Source organism: Monodon monoceros, unplaced genomic scaffold (assembly GCF_005190385.1).
Source record: "Monodon monoceros isolate NGI ecotype Baffin Bay Population unplaced genomic scaffold, NGI_Narwhal_1 Super_Scaffold_1, whole genome shotgun sequence".
NCBI lineage: Eukaryota > Metazoa > Chordata > Mammalia > Artiodactyla > Monodontidae > Monodon > Monodon monoceros.
The window spans coordinates 25576282-25603091 of record NW_021703765.1 but is presented as its reverse complement, the minus strand read 5'-3'; the positions used below and the strand labels follow the sequence as shown (position 1 = coordinate 25603091).

Genomic DNA, 26810 nt, shown 5'->3' with positions numbered 1-26810 from the left:
AGATTCAATGCAATCCCTATCAAACTACCACTGGCATTTTTCACAGAACTAGAACAAAAAATTTCGCAATTTGTATGGAAACACAAAAGACCCTGAATAGCCAAAGCAATCTTGAGAACGAAAAACGGAGCTGGAGGAATCAGGCTCCCTGACTTCAGACTATACTACAAAGCTACATTAATCAAGGCAGTATGGTACTGGCATAAAAACAGAAAGATAGATCAATGGAACAGGACAGAAAGCCCAGAGATAAACCCACGCACATATGGACACCTTATCTTTGATAAAGGTGGCAGGAATGTACAGTGGAGAAAGGACAGCCTCTTAAATAAATGGTGCTGGGAAAACCGGACAGGTACGTGTAAAAGTATGAGATTAGATCACTCCCTAACACCATACACAAAAATAAGCTCAAAATGGATTAAAGACCTAAATGTAAGGCCAGAAACTATCAAACTCTTAGAGGAAAACACAGGCAGAACACTCTATGACGTAAATCACAGCAAGATCCTTTCTGACCCACCTCCTAGACAAATGGAAATAAAAACAAAAATAAACAAATGGGACCTAATGAAACTTAAAAGCTTTTGCACAGCAAAGGAAACCATAAACAAGACCAAAAGACAACCCTCAGAATGGGAGAAAATATTTGCAAATGAAGCAACTGACAAAGGATTAATCTCCAAAATTTACAAGCAGCTCATGCAGCTCAATAACAAAAAAACAAACAACCCAATCCAAAAATGGGCAGAAGACCTAAATAGACATTTCTCCAAAGAAGATATACAGAATGCCAACAAACACATGAAAGAATGCTCAACATCATTAATCATTAGAGAAATGCAAATCAAAACTACAATGAGATATCATCTCACACCAGTCAGAATGGCCATCATCAAAAAGTCTAAAAAAAAAAAAAAACTAAAAAAAAAAAAAAAAAAATCTAGAAACAATAAATGCTGGAGAGGGTGTGGAGAAAAGGGAACACTCTTGCACTGCTGGTGGGAATGTGAATTGGTTCAGCCACTATGGAGAACAGTATGCAGGTTCCTTAAAAAACTACAAATAGAATTACCATATGACCCAGCAATCCCACTACTGGGCATATACCCTGAGAAAACCAAAATTCAAAAAGAGTCATGTACCAAAATGTTCATTGCAGCTCTATTTACAATAGCCCGGAGATGGAAACAACCTAAGTGCCCATCATCGGATGAATGGATAAAGAAGATGTGGCACATATATACAATGGAATATTACTCAGCCTTAAAAAGAAACGAAATTGAGCTATCTGTAATGAGATGGATAGACCTAGAGTCTGTCATACAGAGTGAAGTAAGTCAGAAAGAAAAAGACAAATACCGTATGCTAACACATATATACGGAATTTAAGAAAAAAAAAAAGTCATGAAGAACCTAGGGGTAAGACAGGAATAAAGACGCAGACCTACTGGAGAACGGACTTGAGGATATGGGGAGGGGGAAGGGTGAGCTGTGACAGGGCGAGAGAGAGTCATGGACATATACACACTAACAAACGTGGTAAAGTAGATAGCTAGTGGGCAGCAGCCGCATGGCACAGGGATATTGGCTCGGTGCTTTGTGGCAGCCTGGAGGGGTGGGATAGGGAGGGTGGGAGGGAGGGAGACGCAAGAGGGAAGACATATGGGAACATATGTATATGTATAACTGATTCACTTTGTTATGGGGCAGAAACTAACACACCATTGTAAAGCAATTATACCCCAGTAAAGATGTTAAATAAATGAATGAATGAATGAATGAATGAATGAATGAGGTGTTAGCAAATTAAAAACCAAATATGGTACTAGTATTATTCACCGAAACATTTTAAATCTATTCTCTACCCCACATGACTAGTTTAATTTCATTGGTAATTCTGAGTTATCTGTATACTTATATTCTCCCTCTGACCAAGAGTATCACCTCCAGTCAACCATCAGTTACCTGATTATTGAGAACAGGATATACAGTTGACCCTTAAACAACTCGGGGGCTCGGGCACTCACCCACCACACAGTTGAAAATCCAAGTATAACTTACAGTCAGCCCTCTGAATATTCAGTTCCTCTGTACCTGAGGCACATGCAATACTGTAGTATTCACTACTGAAAATAACGCAGTATTTGGACCCGAGCAGTTCAAACCCATGTTGTTCAAGGGTCAACCGTAAAAGCTGAGCCTTCACACATTTCTAACAATTTTCCGTATCTAAAGCAAAAATAAAATTAAGTTCGTCTGACAGGAGACCTTTGGAGTAAATCTAAAGCTTTCTAAATAAAGGCTGCTGAAGAGTCATTGAAAGATTTTTTTCATCAGTCTCAACCTAACACTTCAATAAAAGATATATACCTAAAGAACCTTTTCTGTTCCATGCTCTGACAACATCTCATCTACTTGTAATTCTGACAAAAGATGACAGTGTTGCTCCTTTAACATTTTCCCCCTAATTTTCTAATTACCATTACTACTTTAGTACTACCAACATATTTACTGTTTTACTTTGTATTATAAAAATTTTCAAACATACACAAGAGTAGAAAGAACAGTAAAGTACCCACCAAACCACTTCAATAACCAACGTGTTGACAAACTTGTTTCATTTGCCTCTGGCCCAACCCGAGCCCACCCCAAAATACATACCCCACACATACACACATTTATTTTTGCCCGAGTATTTAAATGCAAGTTCTAGACATGCCATTTGACCCATACTTTTATATGCATCTTTAAAAGACCTTAAAAAAAAAAAAACAGTATCACGATCTTAATTTAACCATAACTTAAAAAAATTATCTAATATCTACTTTATATTCCAATTTCTCAACCGCCTCAGAGATGTCTTTTATCTTTTTATTACTGAAACTTTCAAACCTATAGAAAAATAGGGAAAAAAGTATAACAAATTCCCATATACCTATCATCCAATTCAATAATTTACTTATAAGCAGTCTTTGCCCCCATCTCAGATTATTATATAAGGTATCCCAGACACATTACTTTATCCATACATAGTTTGGTATATATGATGTCCTTTTACAGTTTGAATCGGAATCCAAACTTGACCCTCACAGTGTGCTCAGTTGTTTCTGAAGTCTCCTTTATTCTATATTAAAGAATAATTTTTATGCTCTCCCACCCCCTGCCTCCAAGTCTACTCCTTTTCCAATGCTGTCGTTGGAGACCCCAGGGCTTCTGACCTGAAGAATGACCTCTTCTTCTGTATTAGACAGACTGCTTCCTCACAGTATGAAAGTATGATACTCCCATGTTTTAAGCTGGTAATTAGTTGTACAGGCTTGACCAAACTCAGGTTCAAATTTTCAGGCACAAAAACTACATAAGGAATGTTATGTTCTTCCTGTTGTACCACATCATGAGGCACAGAATGTCTGTTTGCCCCATTTTCAGTGATGTAAAGGTTGATCAGTTCAGCTGATGTAGGCCTGATCCTTCCACTATAAAGTTCCGCATCCAGCTTTGACCTAATGGTTTTAGTATCCATTGATGATGGTTACCAAGATCCATTATATGATTACGGATTACAAAAGAAGTTTTTAAATCCATTCTTCCTTTTGCTTCTATTAGTTGAAATCTTTCCATAAAGAACTTGACCACAGCAACATTTGTTACTCTGAAATCAATGATTCTCTCCCTTAACCAGTTTTTAGAGTAATGAGTTGATGTAACCTCCAAAGGTTTATTTTAGCATAATTATAAACTCATTTACATATTTGATAATTTTGAGTCCACTTTTTTTTAGATGCCAATATTATCCCATCTTAGGCCAAGGGAATCTCTTCAAATTGGTGTGTGTGTGTGTTTCAAAAGAAGAATATATTGACTTTACTTCAGGCCAGATTTACTGTGAGGCAGACCGTCGGTGTAACTAATATATGCAGGAAAAAAATAATACATCAGCAAAAAGAAATCCACAAACTCAGAGAATACATTGAGATAATGGCACTAGTACTAATAAGTCTCCTGCTGCACCGAGAGGAAATACTTAGGAGATCTTTTTCAGCTGAACTGTAAGCACACATTCTCTCCACTCTTTGGAATCTTTCCAAGAAATACTACCCCATGTCAACCCACCTCCACACCCCAACCTTACAGCTCCACAGGTTTACATAAATTTCTCAAAATCTGTTTAAAAGGAAAAATAATTCAGCCTCTCAAAATAACTCTCCAAGCAAAGAATTTTTCTCTCTTCTACCCTTAAAAGCATGTAATTTTCTCATTTGGCTGTCAGTGTGTATGCTTGCAGTGCTTGAGTCAAAGGTGGAGGTGTGGGGAAGATTCTCAGAGGCAGTTTCACTTGTGTCTGTCCACTCTGCACTTATCGTTCTACAAGTCCTGCTATGAACTGCTTACTGTCATCTCTGTATCAAGGGACTGGAAAAATCAAGGGATAAAGATGTCTTATAAAACTCAGCATCTTGATGTGGGTAAAACAGCACATAAACTGCTTTCATCACTATTTGACCCTTAAGAATCCAGGGACACATTGCTATTATATTGTATTATCAAGGTAACACCATTTCCCATTCAGTTTACTCTTTGTTCATCATGGATCCATAATGACTGCATACTACAATAAGGTCATACACGTAGACACTTGTTCCCAGACACAAATTCGAATTTATTCAGAGCTCTAATGGGAAATCCCATGACTTACTCCTCCAGGATCTGTTGTATGATAAACCAGGATCATGGGCAAGGACCACATGTCGAATTGCTTTGTGGCCTGTTGATGCTTCTTACAATTGGAACAAAGTCCCTGAAGATCTCCATGGTGGTGAAGAGCTCACTTCTTCTCAGGCAGCAGTACACTCACATGATTCTCATAAATCTGCTTCATGCTAGTAAAGGCTCCATATTACATTATCCCAAACAACAGCAATTGTGGATCAAGGGGAGGTCTCAGCAGTTTTTCATCAGTTGCATGTAAATTTATGTCAACTGTTCCACAGGAGTTCACAGGGCTGAAGACGAAAAACCTGGGAAAGACTGTCATCTGGTCTTTGGGATGGTCCTATTAGGGTCAGGCAAGCTCACCCTTGCCCCCATCATCACCCCATTGCCTTCTGTTTGTGAAATATGTTTTGAAATCCTTTGTCCTAATGCTCACCTTTCTTCACCTCCCTCACAAGTGCTCCTGGAGCCACTGCAGGACTCTGGCTCCAGAGGTGAGTGCAAGACTCATCAGACAAAGGGTGTTTCACGTAGTAGCTGATGTGTTCACAAACAGCCTAGTATAAGTACTCAACGGTTAGTTAGTGCTTTTGGTAAGAAAGCAGCAGTGACTGAGTAACAATGTCCCAGAGGAAGTGCTCAACTGCCTAATTTCTTCTCTCTCAAAAGTCCTGGAAGAATGACAAATTCAGAGCTATCCATAGTGGTGCTGCAGATCTCACAGATGAAAATATTATAGCAAAAATACTGGTCCACCTGGAAAATTGTGTGGAACGTGTGTATACACATCTGTCACTATCATATTTTCTGAAGCAATGCCAGAGTTTAGGTAGAGCCTCACACATTTCAGACACGACCCCCCAGCACTGGCACATATAATACTGGATAGATCTTCAAGGTGGGTCTATAGACAGCAAGAAGATCATCATAATTAGATATTTCTAAGGAGAATGAGAGAGTTAAATAGCAATAAAAGTCAAAGGTCAAAAGAAATCTTAGCCCATCATCGACAGAGAAAATTGGATATGAAAAGCAATGGAAAATGTGCTATCATTCCAAAACCCCAGGTTTCCTTTGCTACACATCTCATCTGGCCACCCAGTGGCAGCCTTCAGCTCCAAGTAAGGCTGCTTCTTCCCTTGGTTTAGATCGTTATATGATCCAGCCAGATAAAAGACAGCTCCTGAGATCTGTTGTTGCTTATGGCCAGAAACCCAAGAGACAAAATGTCCCACTGGGGTTTGAACATGCACAAGGCCATGTAAGCATTCCTCCCCACCATAACTGCTCAGCCTCTGAAATTTCCCCTTTCATCCCCAGAAAACTCTCTTTCATGATTTCAGCCTCACAGACATCTTTCAGAAAGAGTAGGCAGTCGTGCAGTATTGCTCAAGCCCTATAAAATGTATGAAACACGTTATTTCTCAGGTCTCTAAATCCACAGGCTACGCGTGAGAGAAGTGAGGCTCGTGACAACCAAGAAGTCACATCTTCGACTGGCAGGGTCAGCCTTGGCCATTGACCATCTTCACTTTGGGCTTCAACTACAACCACTTGGCCCTGGTACAGCCTGCTCACAGCTGTTGCGCATATACTTATTCCAGAGACAAGTCTTGTGCCCAGCAGGGATGCTAAACAGCTGCCCCATCTCTATCTCAACAGTCACATGGTATCTGCTTTACTGAAATGGCAGCTTAACGTAACGGTGGAATCACTGTTCTCACAGCACTTCTTCAGTTAAGATACATATCCACTCTGTAGGGCTTGAAAAACAGGCCATGCTCTACTACTATTGTGATTAAGGCTTTACTTCCACACAGCTGTACCAAATTAGTAACTTAGTCCAAACCTCAGTGGAGACAGATACATAGTCCTGTTCAACAATTAATTGTTATATTAAGATTTGACTAACAGGATTTGAAGAGTCTGGAGCTATCTAACAGGTCAGAAGCAGGCTATACACACTGAGAGAGAGAGTGTGTGTGTGTATCTCCCAGGTGCTGAAGCCCATATACTACTTCACTGCTTAAACAATAGGCTGTCAATCAAACATCACTGCATCCATCCCCCAAGTGTGCACCATCAAGGCTCAAGCTCAGAATCCTTAATCTCCATGTCCAGTCGCTCTCAGCAGCCTCTAACTTTCATCATCTCATCCATGGCTGAGGCCCAGCTCATTCAGACATCCACTACAACACGCTGCCCTACACATGCAGGTCCCGCCCTGCTACTATGCCATCCGATATGATCTGAAGAGTCTTTCACAGCTTCCTCACTTCCTGGCACAAGACGCTTCAAGCTCATCTTTTCCATCTCCCCCAAACCTGGAATCAGCCACTTCGCCAAGGAGCCATGAATCTCTCTAGTGGAAAACAGTATTTAATGCTGGGACTGTTCATTGGTACTAAGTGATCACTATTTCTAGGCCTTGTCAGTATTTATAATAAACTTACATACAAAAGCCTGTGAATAAAAAGCAACTTACAGGCAAAGGAAACAGCTTCCCATTTACTTTTATACAGAGACTATTGGGATAGTTATCTTCTTGAGGGCAACTCGTCTCTGCCAGGCAAAGTCTGCATTAAAGAAAAAAAAGAAATACTCTTAAATAGTGTACTCAAACATGCTTATGTATTTACAAATTCAGGACTATATACATATAGTTACAAGTATAAAATTAAAGTAACAAGAAAATTTCAAACTCACCTCAACTGAACTTGGACTGTATAATCTCTCCTACCACCTGGCAAAAAATCCCTGTTGGAAAGAGGAAAAAATTGGGTTAAGAAAACACAACTAGAATTCAGAAACATTCTCAACAGAAAAAAGCATTATTGGTATTTTTACTCTTAGTCCTTAAAAAATGAACACTACCTTACCAATAGCACAAGGCTTAATTAAAACACTGTAGTTATGAAAGCCCTCATTTGCTTAACATTTAGTCTTGTCTTTATGGCAATTTTAAAGTATTTTCAATTCATGGGAACTTTCGCAATACAATTTTTATTTCAACAGACAACAGACTTGGTTAACAGGAAAAGGAGCATGGTTCTAAAAGAGTTTAATTAATTTGTTTACTTACAGTGGTTCTGAAGCCTTGGCTGAGCATTCTAATCACTTGCAAATTTTGTTTTAATACACAGGCCCACTCATCAGATATTCTTATTGGTTCTGAAGCACAGTCTGAGCAATAGTAGTTTTTACAACTACTCAGGTGATTCTAATAAAGAACTAGGATAGAGAACTGGTGTCTAGAGCCTCAGAACCTCTATACCCCAGCAACTTCGTAACTATGTACCCGAATAAGGAAACAGAATCTTAAAATTTCTAGATGAGAGCCTAACAGAGTCCTATGTGAAATATCTCTGGGATGGAACCTCCTGAACACTTGCCACTCAAAATGGAGTCCACAATGAAGCAGCATTGTAACTGCTTGGGAGCTTCTTAGTTAGAAATGCAGAATCTCAGGCTCCACTCCAAAACTACAGAATTAGAATCTGAATTTTAGTAAGATTCCCCAAGTGACATGTATTCTCTTTACAGTTTAAGAAATCTTCTCCTTAGCCATTATCATAAATCCTGGACTGTGTCAGAGAGAAGATCATTAGAGACTAGTCCTGTCTTGAGAGTACATATAGCCCTCCATCTTGTTCCAACTTGCTTCTTACTGCTTCCAATTCTCTATGTTCACTGGAAGGCAGTAAAGCACAGTAGTGATCAGCCTGAGTTCCATAGTCCCAAACTGTATGACCTTGGGCAAATTACCTAACCTTTCTGTGCCTCAGTTACATCTGTTAAAGATGGAAAATTACTGCATCTACTTCATGAAGTTGTTGTGACAAACGTGTTAATACTACATGCGAAGTGCCTGGATATAAGAAGTGCTCAACAAGTGTGAGCAGCTGGCTGCTATTATTGTTAACTATTTCTCTTGCCAGTGGTAGCTTCCACATTTCTCAAATGCCAATTCAAAATATCCTAGACAACACTGACCTCTTGAGAGTAACTCATATCATTCTGCTCATTAAAATCAAGAAACACTGCAAAGTCTGGGTGCTGGAGCATCAAAGACAAATAAGACATAATATTTGCTCTCAAAGGTCTCATATGCTAGTAAGTAACAAATATATACAACTAAAATAATATGTGGTAAGTGTTACAGTACATTATGAAAAATAAGTGTTACAGAAAAGAGGGAAATTCAATTTTGTCTTGAAAGTTCAAGGCAATCAGTCCAAACAAATTAGAAAACAGGGTTTGTACAGCAGTGGTTCTATTTCCACGTAGAGAGACACACTTCCATCAGTAACAGTGTCTTCACTAGTAGGGTGATTCTCAACGGAAGGAAAGGTGAGTATCAACCAGAGATACATGGCAGAAACTTGTTAGGTTGGGAACATAATTTTCAAAAAGAGAAAGACAAAAGATGAACCTAGAAAGATAAATGGGAGAACGTTATAAAGGGTTTTGAATGGTTCACTAAGGATTTATACTTTATTCCAGTAAGGGAAATTAACATAAACTGGGAAATGCAATGTGTTACAGATCTTCACAAACGTGACGAGTAATGACTAAGCATCTTCTGACATTCATTTTCTGCCAGTCACTGCTCTAGGAACTTTCACATGTTGAACTCATTTATCAGATATAAAGGCATTTACTATATGCCAGGCACTGTGACAGGCTCTGAGAATATAAAAATGAGTAACAGATGCTGAATTTACAAACTTCTTACTGAAACCAAGTAGTCAAATAAATGCTTTAATAGAAAATAAGTACATGGGAGTAGTACAGAGAGAGACAAATGATGAATTTGGGGAAATGTGAAAAGGTATCACAGAAGAGGGAAGACTTGAACTGGCCCTTAAAACATGACTCACGTTTGCCAAACAGAGTAAGGAGGAAGAGGATATGCAAAGATGCACTGCTATGAAAGTCTAGCTAGAGTATAGGCTGCTAAAGAGTGACAGGAGATGAGATGATTAAAAAAAGTTTAGTAGATCCTACACAGGCCACTTCTCCAAAGTCGAGAAACAAAACTAACCTACCACATACACAAAAATACAAAGAGCAACTTAGACAAAATGAGATGGCAGAGGAACATTTCCAGATGAAGAAACGAGATAAAACTCCAGAAGAAAAACTATGTGAAGCAGAGATAGGCAATCTACCCAAGAAAGAGTAATGATCACAAGATGATCGAAGAATTTGGGAGAAGAATGGATGCACAGGGTGAGAAGTTAGAAGTTTTTAACAGAGTTAGAAAATATAATGAACAACCAGAGATGAAGAATATAATAACTGAAATGAAAAATATACTAGAAGGAATCAACAACAGAGTAAATGATACAGAGGAATGGATCAGTGGGCTGGAAGACAGTAGCAGAAATCACTGCCACTGAACAGAAAAAAGAAAAAAAGAATGAAAAGAAATGAGGATAGTTTAAGGGACCTCTGGGACATCAAAAATCACTAATAATTCACATTATAGGGGCCCCCAAAAGGAGAAGAGAAAGAGAAAGGGCCTGAGAACACATTTGAAGACATAACAGCTGAAAACTTCCTTAACGTGGAAAAGGAAGGAAAAATAAACAAATGGGACCTAATCAAATATAAAAGCTTTTACAAAAGCAAAGTAAACCATCCACAAAACAAAAAGACAATGTACGGAATGGCAGAAAATATTTGCAGATATGACTGATAAGGAATCAATATCCAACATTTATAAACAGCTCATACAACTCAACATCAAAAAAATACCCGATTAAAAAATGAACAGAACCAAACAGACATTTTTCCAAAAAGGAAATGCAGATGGCCAACAACATTGTTAATCATCAGAGAAATGTAAGTCAAAACCACACTGAGGTATCACCTCACATGAGTCAGAAGGGCTATCATCAAAAAGTCTACAAATAATAAATGCTGGAGAAGGTGTGGAGGAAAAGGAACCCTGCTACACTGTTGGTGGGAATGCAAATTGGTGCAGCCACTATGGAGTACAGTGTGGAGGTTCCCTTAAAAACTAGAGTTACCATATGATCCAGAAATCCCACTCCCAGGCATATATCCAGGAGACAAACACTCTTAATTCAAAAAGATACATGCACCCCAACGTTCACAGCAGCACTACAATAGTCAAGACATGGAAGCAACCTAAGTGTCCATCAACAGATGAATGGATAAAGAAGATACAGATACACACAGACACACACACACACACACAAACACAATGGAGTATTACTCAGCCATAAAAAAGAATAAAATATTGTCATTTTCAGCAACATGGGTGGACCAAGAGATTATCATACTAAGTGAAGTAAGTCAGACAGAGAAAGACAAATATTATATACCACTTATATGTGGAATCTAAAAAAAATAACACAAATGAACTTATTTACAAAACAGAAAACAAACTCACAGACACAGAAAACAGACTTACGGTTTTCAAAAGGGAAAGAGGGCTAGGGGTAGGGATAAATTAAGAGTATGGGATTAAAAGATACCACCATATATATAAAATAGATAATAAGGATTTACAGTACAGCACATGGAACTATATTCAATATCTTGTAACAACCTATAATGGAAAAGAATCTATAAAAGATACATATAGGGCTTCCCTGGTGGCACAGTGGTTGAGAGTCCGTCTGCCGATGCAGGGGACACGGGTTCGTGCCCCGGTCTGGGAAAATCCCACGTGCCGCGGAGCGGCTGGGCCCGTGAGCCATGGCCGCTGAGCCTGCGCGTCCGGAGCCTGTGCTCCGCAACGGGAGAGGCCACGGCAGTGAGAGGCCTGCGTACCGCAAAAAAAAAAAAGATACATATGTATCTGAATAACTTAGCGGCACCTCCCCCTGAAACTGATGCAATACTGTAAATCAACTATACTTCAATTTAAAAAATTAAATTTTGAAAAAAGAAGATGAGTAGAGTAGGATGTTGAAGAGAATTGTCAAGCAATGGAGTATGGACTTCATAAGGTTTTTAAGCACAAGAAAGAAAAAACTACAGGGTTTTTAAGCACAAGAAAGAAAAAACTGAATGGGCTTTAGAAAGATCACTTGGTCAGCTGGGAGAGTTAGGAGGTCATTACAATTGTATAGGCAAAAGATGAGGGCTTGAAAGTTATTTAAACATAAATATCACTGAATGATATTTAGGGATAATAACTGATAGGACTCAGTGACTGACTAGATACAGGAAGGTAGGATAAGGGGACCTAGGATGGTACCCAGGTTTTGGAATGGTGCAACTGGATAGATGGTGATGCTACTCACCAGGATAAGCAGAGGTAGAGCCAGTAATGGCATTCAACCCCCAATCATTGAGTGAGGTGGTGATTATTTTTCCAATTTTACACACTGGGTAAATAAGATTCAATAGGCTTTAGGAACTTACCTAGGGGCAGACAGACTTAAGTGATTGAGCCAGAATTCACATTCCAATTGATACTACTCTAAAGACCATGCTAACTCCCTCAAAGGTAGAGTTAATTCAAGTTTTAAATCTTGAAAGAGACATAAAAGAAGGATCAACAGAGTGTAGCAAACTGAGGGGATGTGGTAGATGAAGTATGGGATAATACAAAGAGGCCTGTCCAGGCAGATCCCATGCCATTAATGAAATAGGCAATAGACTGAAATATATACTAAGCAAAAATCTCTTTGAAGCCAGTTAATAAAAAAAAAAAAAAGCACATCCACAGATACTATCACAGAGCAGCGAGAAGAGAATCACACGCTGATTTCGGGAACATGCAAGAGATGTCAGTGTAAGAAACTGAGAGAGCATGATTATAGAGGCAATGGTACCCAATGGAAGGAGTGGTGCTATAGCCAAGAACAGAGCTGAACTCACTATTCAATCGTTATAAGATGTAATAGAAAAAAAAAACCAACCCAAACCTGAATGTATTCACGCCTCTGGTTTAGACCTTATCACCATTACAGGCAAAGGGGAGGAGCTGGATGCACAGCAGTTCTCAAATTTGCACACTGGAAACATCTGGGGAGCTTTAAAAACTACTGCTGTTTGGGTTCCACCCTCAGAGATTCTAATTTAATTGGTATGAATGAAATCTGGGTATTTGGAGTCTTAAAGGCTCCCCAGTTGATTCTAATATGCAGCAAAATTTGAGAACCATAGGGATAGAAGTCAAATGATACCACAAGGTGCACAATTATACAAATCCAGAATGTGTAATATGCTAACAGAGTCAAATGAACCGCTTTTTTCCAAAGAAAGTGGTAGGAAGTACTGTAAGAGCGGAACCAGAGCTCCTTGGAGAGGTTATCTTTCCAGAACTGGGGCAGAGAAAATAAAAGATGAGCCTGGAGCAGTAAAGTAGTCCTCAGAAATGCGTGGAGACATATCAAAAGGGCATAGGAGCCAACCTGAAAGAATGGCCAATAGCCAAAGGTAGAACAGTTTGAGCAACAATATGGATTATATAGCACCCCAGAGTACTCCAGGGCCCACACAGATACAAGCAAGTAACTGAATAAATAAATGTGGGGCAAGGGACAGCCCTTCCTTACAAAAGAATAACTCCAATGTGGAAAAGAATAATAACAGAAAAATCACATCATTGGAGCACAAGAGTGTTTATGATGAAGTAAGTACTGAAGGCAAGATCCATGAGTGAATGCTAAATTGGTGGGAAAAATTTGAAGATAAACAGAATATGTGCCTAGTCTCAAAATATCTCCCCCAAGATATTTATTAATAACAAAGGAAAAAAACAGCAACTTTACAGTGCAGAAGTCTGGTGAACAGTACCTTACCCAAGTGATCAAAATTAACATCACCAAATATAAGATGTATCAATATTATGGATCACTGTTATGATACACTGAGAATGGCATATAACTTGAGGTACTCTTGCTAAAAATGCATGATCTCAATCTAATCATGACAAAACATCAGACAAACCCAAACTGAGGAACGTTCTACAAAATACCTGATCAGTACTCCACAAAAATATCGGAAGTTAAGAAAGAGAAGAAAACACTAAGAAACCATCACAGACTGAAAGAGACTAATGACACAACTATTAAATGTGATTTGGGATCTTGGATTGGATCCAGGAACAGAAATTAATTAGCAGAAAAACTGATGAGGGCTTCCCTGGTGGTGCAGTGGTTGAGAGTCCGCCTGCCGATGCAGGGCACATGGGTTCGTGCCCCAGTCCGGGAAGATCCCACATGCCGCGGAGCGGCTGGGCCCGTGAGCCATGGCCGCTGAGCCTGCACGTCTGGAGCCTGTGCTCCGCGACGGGAGAGGCCACAACAGTGAGAGGCCCACGTACCGCAAAAAAAAAAAAAAAACTGATGAAACCTGAATAAAGACTGTAGTTTAGTTAATAGTATTACACCAAGGTTAATTTCTTGGTTTTGATAACTGCACTTATAATTATGCAACATGGTAATATTAAAGGAACTGGCTGAAGAGTATTATCTACTACTTTCACATGTTTTCTATAAACCTAAGATTACTTCAAAGTAAAAAGGTTTTTTTTTAATCTTGGGAGACATAAAAGTCAAAATAATACATGTCTGAATACTGAAGAACAACTGAGAAAATTTCAATATAGGGTAGACACTTTTATATTAAAGAATTATTAATTTTTTAGTGTGATTACATTAAAAATTAGAGATGTATCTTGAGGTATTTCTGGGTGAAATTACACGATGTCTGCAATTTCCTTTAAAATATTTCAGGAAAAAAGTTGAGGAGTGGTCACATACAGATTCCAAAATGTTGATAATTATTAAACCTAGGTAATGGGTACCAAACTGTTACTTCTGCTTCTTAGGAAGGAGATTTTTTACTATTTGATTACCCAACTCTGAAAAGGTTGGAGTTTGCATGCACATGTGTATGTGTGTTTTGTCTTCTTTGCTGGTAGGATCACAAATAGCCTTACTTTTATGGTTAATTTTTTTTTTATTTTTATTGTGGTTAAATATTCATAAGATAAAATTTATCATGTTAACCATCTTAAAGTGTATAGTTCTATGGCTTTAAGTACATTCACATTATACCATCACCACCATCCATCTGCAGAACATGATTAAGATTTTTAATTGAAAATAATTATTTAAATTTTAGTCATTCATTTTTTTTGACTAGTTAATACATTCACATAGTTCAAATAGATACAAAAAAGGATATAAAGTGAAGAGACTCCCCCAATTCCGACCCTGGCCACCTGATTCCCTCCTCCAGAGGCAGCTTATCATATTTGTCCAGACATATTTTATGTACTTACGCGAATTACACACACACACCTTTTTAAGGCAAATGGTACATATTATTCACAATTCCATGCTGAGTAAATAATCTCCTTCCTTCAAAGGCCCACCCAACACCCTAAAGAAGCTTTCCCAGACCACCAACGTTAATAGTAATCTTCTCCTATAAATCAGCTCTTATTTGTCATTACTGAATTGGCTCTTTTCATGCTGGCTCTTGCAATGCCAACAATCATTTTAGGTATATGAGCTAGTTCACTAGCGAGACTGCAAGCAACTTGTAGAAAAGAGGCATGTCATACAATACAGTGTTTTGTACCTAATAAACACTTAGTAAATGTTCTCAAGCAAGGAATCATCAATGAATAACAAACAAAACTTAATAATGATGATATGGCTTGGATATAAAATATAATTTTTCATTTATCCTATTAATTTTTTAGTTGGTTTATTACTATCCCCAAGATTGAAAGTACTTCCAATTTATAAAAACTGCCTGCAATGTCTTGCCCCTGGTGGACATGAACTCCATCAAGCTACATTCATTTTACTTCTTTGATAATTTCCTCCTCTAAATTTTCTCTACTTTTCCTAAAACCTCTATTATTTGGATATTGGGTCTTTTGGACTAATCCTTAGTACTGCCTCTTTTTTTTTCTTTTAATCTTATTTTTCAACACTTTGTCTTTTTCCCTTTTGTGGGAGAGCCAGACTATCTAAGCACTAATTTTTGGGAGCTCAGATTTTACCAGGTCAAGTTATAAAATCATTCTGAGACTGTTGAGAGCAGTGATGTGATTAACGAAAGAATCTAAAGCTGTGTGTGTCCCATACTCCTCCACATAACAGTGCATCTTCAAGATGTCAGGATGTTTAAAAGAGAGAGAGAGGCCCATAAATTTGGATCCACCACCCTGGGAGATTGACAATACACATTAACATATTAAAGACTGAAAAGTCTGGCTTTAAGAACTTATGTACCTACGTTGAATACAGAATTTCCAAAACTTAACTGTTGAATCTTTACTTTTTAAACACTCCTATTAACATCTCAGAGAAGGTGAGTGTTCTAATGAAGAGTTGAAAGGATGCAAAAAACCTCTAATTTGATCAAATCTTTGTTCCAACTTTTAACTCTACAATCCCAGAAAATCATGTGACCTGCAGAAGTCTCAGTTTTCTTATGCTAAATCTTTCTAAAGTCTTATAAATAATATATTATTAACACCAACGATGACTATATTTTTAACTGGGAAAGTATATACTACAGATTTCCTTTTCTTTCCTCCTATCTCTTAGTTCATTTGCTCTTTATAAATGTGTTTAAGTTTACCCTATTTTTTGAAATGGAAAAGCTAAGAGTATTTTTCATAATTGTATTCATATTTCTGCTAATTTTTTGGTCTAGGTGAGCATATAGCTCAGAATGGTCCCAGTTTATGTTCTTATCCCAGAAAAAATTATTAATAATATCCATTTTCACTCTAAAAATGCGTATGTTTGGATGATGAAGTTTATGGTCACTCTATCTTTGTTCTGTTACCACAAATTCTTTATGTTGCTATATTTAGAATAAAAGTTTCATTAAAAAAAAGTTACTGCCAAAAGTAATTCAAAGGGGTTTTATTCAAAAGTTAAAATTTTTTTCTAACAGAGTATTTATTAAATATTTGGCTAACCTTAGTCAAAATATACTATGCTTACCTTAAGGAGAAATGGCCCAACTGTTATGGACTGAACTGTGTTCCCCCAAAATTCATATGCTGAAGCCCTAGCCCCCAGTGTGACTGTCTGTGGAGTTGGGGACTTCAAAGAGGTCATTAAGATTGAATGAGGTCATAAGGGTGGAGCCTTAATCCACTAGGACTGGTGTCCTTATAAGAAGAGACACCAGGAATACACAGGCACACAGAGGAAAGGCCATGTGAGTACACACAGCAAGAAGGCAGCCATCTGCAAGCCAAGGAGGGAGGGCTCAGAAGAAACCAAATCTGTCAACACCTTCGTCTTGGACTTCAAGCCTCCTGAAATGTGAGAAGACAAATTTCTGTTGTTTAAGCCACCCAGTCTGTGGTACTCTGTTACGGCAGGCCTAGCAGACTAATACACCAACATCCTGGAGAATATATTCCAAACTCCTCTTACCTGGATATGCATATCTCTCTAACTTGTTGAGGTGTCAGAGCAAAAATAAAAAACTTCTCTTGAAACCGTTGAATACTGCTTTGAACTGGGGAAGAAAAAAAAAAGAAAGATAATATTCCAATAACAAATCCAATAACAGAAGAACCTGCAATAACCAGGCACTTCTGATAAAGAGTCTGCCGAATTCTGAAACTTTTATGGTTAAAATACACCAATAGAAAGTACTAAGCTACATTCATCTTGGACTCATGAAAGTAAAGTCACTCTAAAGCCGGTTCAATGTTAAACATTTGTCATTCTTTATTCTAACATACTAATTTTAATCAAAATATAACACAACCTTCGGGCTTCCCTGGTGGCGCAGTGGTTGAGAGTCTGCCTGCGATGCAGGGGACACGGGTTCGTGCCCCAGTCCGGGAAGATCCCACATGTCGCGGAGCGGCTAGGCCCGTGAGCTGTGGCCGCTGAGCCTGCGCGTCCGGAGCCTGTGCTCCGCAATGGGAGAGGCCACAACAGTAAGAGGCCCGCGTACCGCAAAAAAAAAAAAAAAAAAAAAAGGAGATATATATATATATATATATATATATATATATACACATATATATATATATATATATATAAAACACAACCTTCAAAATTACATTTCATCCTTGACTACGGTATCATCTAATGAAAAGTCTGAGGAAGTCAAAAACACCCCCCAGGAGAATTCTATCCAAGATTCAGGTCTCTTTTGTTCTTGTTCAAGTGTTTTGTTACTTTTGTTGTTGTGTTTTGTTTTCAATACTTTATATTCAATTACACAGAGCATTCATATAAGATAAAATTTTAAAACTTCTAGGTTGGGAGACTTATTAAGACACAAAATAATTATCGGCATAGAGATGATTAGCTAGTTTAAAAAGATTATCTAATGAAGTCATCCTTCAGAAGTGTATTATTAAAAACTGAAGTGTATTTTCTTCTCAAAGAACTTTAACAGATTCAATGATGTTCTAGTACTCATTAAAACAATGAATGCTTTCAATGAACACTTGACTGAATATGCATCTATATTCCAATAATCAATTTACAGTTATCATTAAACACTGCTTTATGAGAACATTCTAAAATGATAATCCTCCTATACACACAGCAAAATTTTTCTAATTTTATGAGATTTAAACAGAATATAGAAAACTCGAATCACCTGGAAGAATTTTATCTATACAGAAACAATCATTATGTTAATAACCATCAGTGATGTTTAATACTAAAATACTCTTCTCCCTATACACCAGCTGCAAAGATCATTTGGGGAGGGCAGAGTACTGAGGTTTCACTCTTCTTGTAAAACAGTGGCTTTAATTCAGAATTATGAAAAAAGGAGAATTGTTACCAATTGTTCAATCACAGAAATCATTCATTTCCTTTATCTCAGTTCTCCGTCTTCATCCCCTATATCCAGTTAGTCATTAAGTCCTGTTTTGTTTTGTTTTTTAATTTTCTTATTGGCTGCCTCCTATTTTCACTACCACCATCCTACTCAAAACCTATTATTACTTTGTACAAATGAAGGAGCAACCCTGCCTCTCTGCCAGTCCCTCATCAGAACACAAGTGCAGAGCTGGTAATCCTCAGCACCACTTTTTCATCACCATTCCTCTGCTGAAAAATGCTAAGCAGAATTTACCTGTGAATGAACCATGTCTAAACTCCTTTATCTATGAGAACCTCCATAACAATGGCCTCAACTCTTTCTTAACAAATCTACATTTCCAGTGTCTCCCCAAGTCCTGCTCTATTCACTGTCAGGTCTCACAACTGTGTCATTTTTATTTCTACTCCTGTGACTACTCACAGTTCTCACCTTTCCTGATGCCCACTCTCCGACACACTCCATCAATTCAAAGCAGGCACATTCATCCTTCAAAGCTCCCTCAAGTGTCCCTCCTACTCCAAAAAGTCTTGATTAACTTCTTCATTCATTAAGCCAATACAATATTTGAGCTTTAGGTTCACAAGTTATAGGGCTTCGTCATACAAGCATATAACTGCTTGCTACTTTTCTCTCATGTTAATATTCTCTCTCCAACTAAACAGCAAAATTCCTAAAGCCCACTCCATACTTCTGACTTCTCCACAATTAGGCTACATGACCATATCCAAATTAAATCCTCATTATATACTTGTTAACTGAGTTAACAGAAATGAATTTATCCAAATTCTTTAGAAGTGAGATTGTGAAGTGATTTAATGGCTTTACACTAATGTGCATATCACTTTAAACCTGTTTAACTACACCCAGAGGCTTAATGAGTATTTCCTAATATTCAGAAATTTAAGAATAAGAAAAGATGCTGACGCTCATTAATCTGTCACCTATCAGATTACAAAGATGAAAAGACCAACAACACAATGCTGATGAGGTGTAGGGAAAATAATACATTCATACATTATTGGGAGTATAAATTGCTACGATGCTTCTGAAGCAACCAAAATTTCTCTACAAAAGTTGAATATCAAAATATTAAATAATCATACTCCTTGACCCAAAATAGGCACATCTAGGCATTTACATTTCATGAATATGCAACGCAAGTATTCAGAAACACATATGCAAAAATGCTCACAGCAGCAATGTTTCTAAGACTGCAAGAATAGTGCCCAAGATATGTTATACACTAAAATACTTCTGAATAAATAATAAAAACTGAAAACAACTGAAAATGTACATCAACACAATACTGGTTCAGTTATGGTACATCTACAAGATAGCAGACCTACTATAATCTACAGATGTACAATATATTTCTAAGAAATACAGTTAAGAAAGATTGTCAAGGCGCAGAACTCCAGAGAGCACTTTTCACAGTGGTACAAGTAGAATAACGCCTACTACCTCCACCAGAAAAGTGGCACAGTGGTTCTGTGGTTAGAAGAGCCTTGTTTAATGAAGGGGAAGAGAAAAAAGATGACATAATATGCAGAGAAACAGTTAATTATTGATATGACTCAAGCTGAGTAATAAATGAGGTTATGAGGGACTTTCCCTTTTTGTTATACTTCTATGTTTGAATTTTCAATTACTAGCATAAGTTACTTTTGTAATCTGAAAAGTACAATGAAGAAATTTTAAGGAATCAAAGACTCACAATACTTGGAAGGTATTTCACAAAATACCAAACAGCTAGACATATTGACATGTAGATGTTTGTAAACAGAGTGAACAAAAAGAGCTAGTCACAGAAGAATAGATACACAGTATACCATCATATAAATTTCAAAAGCAAGCCAATTAAACATTACATTTTTTTATACACATATGGTAAAACAAGCAAAAGAGAGAAACACAAAATCCAGAATAGTGATTTAACTCAAAAAGGAAAAGGCAAGGAAACGGCTTCAAAGATACTGGCAATGTTCCTTTCTTAAAAACTGTGCAGTGGTTTCACAGGTGTTCATTCATGGATATTCTTTATAACAATGTTTTTTATGTATTCTTTTGTACAGACTGAATATAGACAAACTTTTTAAAGAGAAAGGATTTCATCACCACAAGAAATTATCTTAAAAAAAGAAAAGAAAGAAAACAGAAAATTGAAAAAAAAGACAAAAATACTGCCTGTGAGAGCAAATTAGAATAGCTATTTAAGGGAAGAGAAGAGAGATTTTGTTAGCCTGTTTTCAGATTAGGGGATTATGCATCTGTTACAGTAAAACCTCAGCTATAGAGAACCTCACTTAGTATTACTGTGTACACTCATGCTTTCTAGATGCCACAGTTTGTCATTTTAAATGCTAAAATAGTTTTATTTGAACAATTTTAATAAAACCAAACTGCAAAACTATGTAATAATGTATCTTCTTAAATAGAATATACTCGTCGTGGTTGTTTGGGGGTTTTACTTGGCATCAATACATGCACCTTGCTGTAACAGCGATTCCCTCAATACTAAAGGGCTATTGGCTTCAATATTCCCAAGAGGTTTTGGAACGACATTTTTTGACTTTTTGTTTGTTTTTTTTCTACCAGGGCTCTTTCAATCTTTCCCATGTTGTTAATTAATTCCTGCTCAACAGTATGTTGATGGCTTAGAAATCATCTAATCAACTATATGTTAAATCGAGAATACACTGACTGGCCCACGGATGTAAAGAATATGTGCTTTGAAATACGGATTTGTTCTCTCTTTCAATTCCTGAGGCTAATTTAATTCTCAGTTCCCAAATGTAAATAGGTTTCTCCATAACAGTGTTCCAAATAAATGGATTTACCCCAAATTTTAATTTTTACAAGTATTTTCAACATTATATAACCAAATCATTAAAACTTAAGGCAATTTCTAAATGTCACTGCATTGCTTTAGACATCATGACACTAAATATTTTCATATGAAGGTCGTTACTGGAAATGATTAAATTTTTCCACTTTTATTTGGCAGATTATATGGTATTACGCCGATGTTTTAACTTTCTACTTCAAAGTCTAAAACAGCCTTTTTTAGATCACTGTTTTATCAATCTGAAATAATAAGACTATATACATTAAGAAAATTTATTTTTTCTTTTTGGGGAAGGCAGGATAAGGAAATGTTTAAGCCTTGTTATAAACAAAATCTGTTTATAAAGTTTATAAAAACAATGATAGGCAGAACTCCTGAAAAATACATGAGTCAACAATTTTTTAGCTCAGGAGCAAAAAGTTATTTTATAAGCTCTGAGGTTTTATGGATTTCTTACATTCTAATGTAAGCTATGAGCAAAAGGCAGGTTTTCGTCTTACCCACTCTTCAACAAAAAATGCCTCTGGCATTATTTTATCTAAGCCACATGAGATACAAAAATTTTATTTTAGTAAATTTATAAAAAGCCTATTACCTTCCTTTAATTGAGGTTAATGAAAGAGAAACTCTATGAAGAATACAGAAAAGTAAGAAAATTCCTATTTCTGTTTCTGAACAAAGGAAAGTATGGAAAGCAAGGCACAAAGCCTCTTAAGAGCTCGCTGCTTGGCACACCGCTGACACTAGGAGCAGAGAAGACATGCTGCTGCATCTTCTCTCCATCTCCAGTCATCCTCCTTCCAGGCATTCGATCCGGTTCTGAAACACCTTCCCCTGTAACCAGAACCCCACATGGCCTCTTATGCTCAGTCCTGCCTTAGCCATATTCCTGAGGAGTTCCATGAGATAGGGTCACCTAAGCACATTACTCGTCTGACTTTTTCTCTAAACACGAAGAAATAAATTTGCAATAACTCCTAAGAAACATGTGAATGAGCCATGACACTGTATGTACATTGGTATGAACCAAAAACCATGAAAAAAGGAGGAACAAAAAAATAAATTACGGAAACATTTTAAGCAGATAAATGAACCTGGTTAAAAAAAAAGTTAAAAATGAAAGTAAAATCATAAAAGAAACACAGCTGGGTAATAAACATTTTAAATGTTTGTTCCTGTTATTAATTTTAAAAATGAAAAATCTAAACAAGATACAAGTTTCCATCTACCGAAATTGCAAAGATCAATAAAGGCAGGAAGTAAAAAGTGCAACGAGAGACATTCTCTCACTTTGTGGAATTTAAACTGGCACAGCTATTCTGGAAACTAATTTAGTGATATGTTATCAAGAGTCCTTACTCTTTGATGCAATAATTCTACTCAAAGGACTTTGCACAAATGCGAACAAACACAGAATCCTTATTTCAGAATGAATGTAATGAAGGAATAAAATGCATTACTCTACCTCCCTGGCTCAGTTTTGTTAAACAAAAACAAAGCAAAGAGAAAGGGCCTGGGAAAAGCACAGCCACCTTGGCCTGCCACCATCAGGCCATACTGACCCCATTAACCAGCCCTGCCCCTTAAAATTTCCTTCTAGTTCAACCAAGATGTACAAGTACAGTCCTATACAAAACTAAAAAAGCACATTGATATATTTAAGAGAGTTTTCAAATGACTTGAGACAAAAAGGGTTCTTCCTAGGATGGAAAGGAAAATGACCTCCCGGACTAACTATGAAATGCTATTTCCCAAACAATTTATTTATCAATAAATTCAAATACCTCTGTAAATAATTTCATTAGCCAGTAAGAAAATATGCCATTACAGCACAGAAGTCATGAACCTAGGTATAAATTTGTTAAAGTCACGTGTATCAACGTTTAATAATATAAAATTTACTACATTTTCTAAGCAGTCAACGGTTATTAAACAAAAAGCTAAAAAACGTGTGTCAAACTCTGCCATGTTAGGAAAAAATTAAGTATAAAAGATTTATTCCTTAGGAAAACAGTTTAAAAAGCTAAGTTAAACAGAAACTAAGTCTCTTTGTAAAAATATCAAAAGCATCAAAAGGTGGAACCACAGCAATAAATAAGATTTGTGTCTTTTCGTATACACACAGAAGCAATTTGAGTTCTAAGCTATAAGAAGAAACTTTGACGAATGAAGAGATTTATATTAGATTTCTGTCATGGTTGCCAATATTTCTTTTTATTTGTACATTTAAACATTTGGTATTTTAATGCCCCAGTTTTATAATACTAACAGCCAATCATTAATTAACAGTTGAAGGCCTCTGGCTTTACTTAATCTCTTGTCCAGAAGAAACAGATTTCTCTAACACTTACCTAAACTCGTGGGCTTGATGAGAACATCAAGGACATCATAAAAGGGTAAGTTTTTTAACTGCACATCAGGATGAACAGGAGGGATTGGGGGAGATGGCTGCTGCATCTCAAACGTGGGTTTAGTATCTTGAAGCAGCACAGAACCAACAGGAGAGGACGGCGAGTGAGGTGTAACTGAAGTGGAAGGCAACGAGTGGATTCCAGCCACAGCCAAGTCAGGTTCTACAGGTGAGGAGCTACCATCCAAACTGAAAACCGATGATTTGATTGTGGATAAATCAGAAAGGCCTTCAAGAGTCCGTGGGTATCGGCGTCTATACAATTCTCGAATTTTAATCTGAACCGCAGGGCTGCAGCCGCTCTTCAATAAATGCAACGCCCTCATCAGGAGGTCATGCTTGCGTCCACTTTTATTCCTTCCGGCAAAGCCTAGTAACACTTGTAGTTCAGAAACCCTAAAACTAGAAACCATATTCTAAAAGGAAAGAAAAAAAAGGGATATAAGCCAATAGTCAGCCTCAAGCATATAAAAATCCTATCTAAAATCTACTGTAAAATCTGATTTTTCTAGCATTCTATCAACTGGCACGTGCTAGTAACCAGCATTTTCACATATCACTTAGAATTGTTATTGTTTCTATAGCCACCACCCCTCCCCCACCAATTACAGTCAAGTTATAGTGTTAATTATGCTTTGTTGTACTCAATTTTGGTAATCTATGGTCTATTGGTTTCTGCTAACCACTTCATTATCCGATTATGCCCAAGTGTAAACCCATATTTGCTTTATCACTATGAAATCTAAACCAATGAAAATGTTCCTCTTCAAAACTAAGCCCTACCAATACACAGTGTAATGTCTGTTACAGTATTATCACCAATTAACCAAAAAAATGTAGGTTTCTGCAACAACGTACCTGTAAAACTTCTGAGGTTAAGCAAGAAATCTACAAAATCAAGACAGAACTGTAATACAAAATCCAATGAATTTTTTCACCCCAGCTCAAATATTAAGGAACACACAACATAAGAAAATAATATTTTTAAATATTAAAGCTAAAAACCACATACATCTTATTTAGCAGTCAAACTTCTAAAATGATTGAAGTTCTCAGCTAAGTATCCAATGTGAAAAATAGCTTTGAAGAGTAAGGATATGAGTGGTCATAAATCTTAAAAGGCAAGATACCCTCCTTGCCACTCTACCTACTTGTTCTTGTGTGTAAAATGAAGATTATAAGTAGTTCCTGTTTCACAGGAACCATCTATTTAATTCAACAAAACCTAGTAAATTCTAAGCACTTACTGCCTCATAAACCCACCTACTTAAGTCATTTTCAGCCAATTCTGAACTCAGAGGTAAACCACACTTGGGTCAGATTTATCTGTACCACACATGCACCATCTGGCCAGAAACAGAAAGAGGAGTAAGACCTGGAGCTGAGCAAAAGCCCTTTCAGAAACCAACCTTAAGGAAACTTTCCCCAGCCCTCCTCCTCAGTGCTGCACACTCTACAGCTGCCTGGGATTCCTTCTCAACCTGGTGAGTATGCAGTGGCCACACCTACAGTTGGCAGTGATTCGTAATTCCTCCGTTCTGCACTTTTAAGTCTCATTGACAGCCCAGGAACAACTGCTATAACTCTGGTTTTAATTGTTGGCAATACTTGATAGTTTTCCAAAATGCAAACAAATTTAAATATATCAAAGTAATCTGCATGTACATGCTGTATCATAATTCTACTTCATATATTATGTCTCCAAATTTCATATTGTACAAGTCAGAGAATACTAAGTTGTAATCCTAGCAACCATTTTATACTCTTGATCAGTGCTGTCCAATAGAAATAGGAACCACATATATAATTCTAAATTTTCTAGTAGCCACATTAAAATAAATTTTAAATTAATTTTGATAATATGCTTTATTTAACCCAATATATCAAAAAGTATTATTTCAAGATGAAAACAGGTTTTGTGGTTTAAAAATAGTCATTTTTTGGGCTTCCCTTGGTGGCGCAGTGGTTGAGAATCCACCTGCCGATGCAGGGGACACAGGTTCGTGCCCCGGTCGGGAGGATCCCACATGCCGTGGAGCGGCTAGGACCGTGAGCCATGGCCGTTGAGCCTGCACGTCCGGAGCCTGTGCTCCACAACGGGAGAGGCCACAGCAGTGAGAGGCCCGCGTACCGCAAAAAAAAAAAAAAAGTCATTTTCTAAGTGTCAATGAGATCTTTTTCATACTAGGTCTTCAATATCCAGTGTGTATTTCACACTTGGAGCACATCTCAATTCGGACTAACACCAGTTCAAGTGCTTAGGGAGCCACATGTGGCTAGTAGCTACCACACTGGACAGTACGGCTCTAAATCACACTCTAATAGCAACATATATCACAAATACCATGATCGTTATACTTTAACTCGCTTCATTTCCCCCATGTGTAAAAGGAAGACTTTATTTATCTTACCCCTTATGCTGTGAACAACAAAGATGGAAAACAAGAAAAATTTTGGCCTATCTCATGGCACACCAGTAACAGTCAAGGTTTCATGCATAATAAGGACTACGATAGCTTTTGGAAGTTTCCTCCCAAGCAAGAAATGCAATGCATCTTTCCCAAAGTCCTCAATCCTAAAAAAATACTTCAATTGAAATCTGCTTATATTACAGTAGCATAAATAACATTAAAACATGGAGAACGCTAATAACAATCACGCTATCTGTGATTCTTTCTAAAGAAATCAAACTAACTCAGAATACACTGCTTCTCTCCTTACACTTATTTTCAGGTATTCTTCACTTTAAGGAAACTTGTGTTACAGAAATGACAAAATAGAGTACAAGGCACCCTAAAGCTTGACTCTCAAAAAGGAATTTCTGGGAGGTCACATAATACTTATTTCCAATGGTAACTTTATTTGGCAAAGAATGCTGAGGTAATTGGTCTAATAGCTATTGTAAACATACAAATGAAAAGGAAGAAAGAGAAAGGCTTTCAACTATGAATGCAGAATCACAGCATTCTGAAGCAAAACAGAAATCCCCCAGTTTAGGGAAGGGCAAAGGAAACAACA

General features: G+C 37.2%; 1 protein-coding gene across 5 annotated transcripts in view; it reads right to left on the bottom strand.

Moving 5' to 3' along the window:
• PIAS2 (protein inhibitor of activated STAT 2) overlaps positions 1–26810 on the bottom strand; it is a 98797-nt gene that overhangs the window by 50181 nt on the left and 21806 nt on the right. For all 5 annotated transcript variants that reach the window (XM_029220839.1, XM_029220845.1, XM_029220825.1 and 2 more), the window contains exons 2-5: positions 23734–24208; positions 17118–17202; positions 7423–7473; positions 7202–7292 (exon numbers count right to left, since the gene is read on the bottom strand). In XM_029220839.1, the coding sequence (XP_029076672.1) occupies positions 7202–7292; positions 7423–7473; positions 17118–17202; positions 23734–24208 (702 nt within the window). The remainder of the gene's footprint in view (positions 1–7201; positions 7293–7422; positions 7474–17117; positions 17203–23733; positions 24209–26810) is intronic.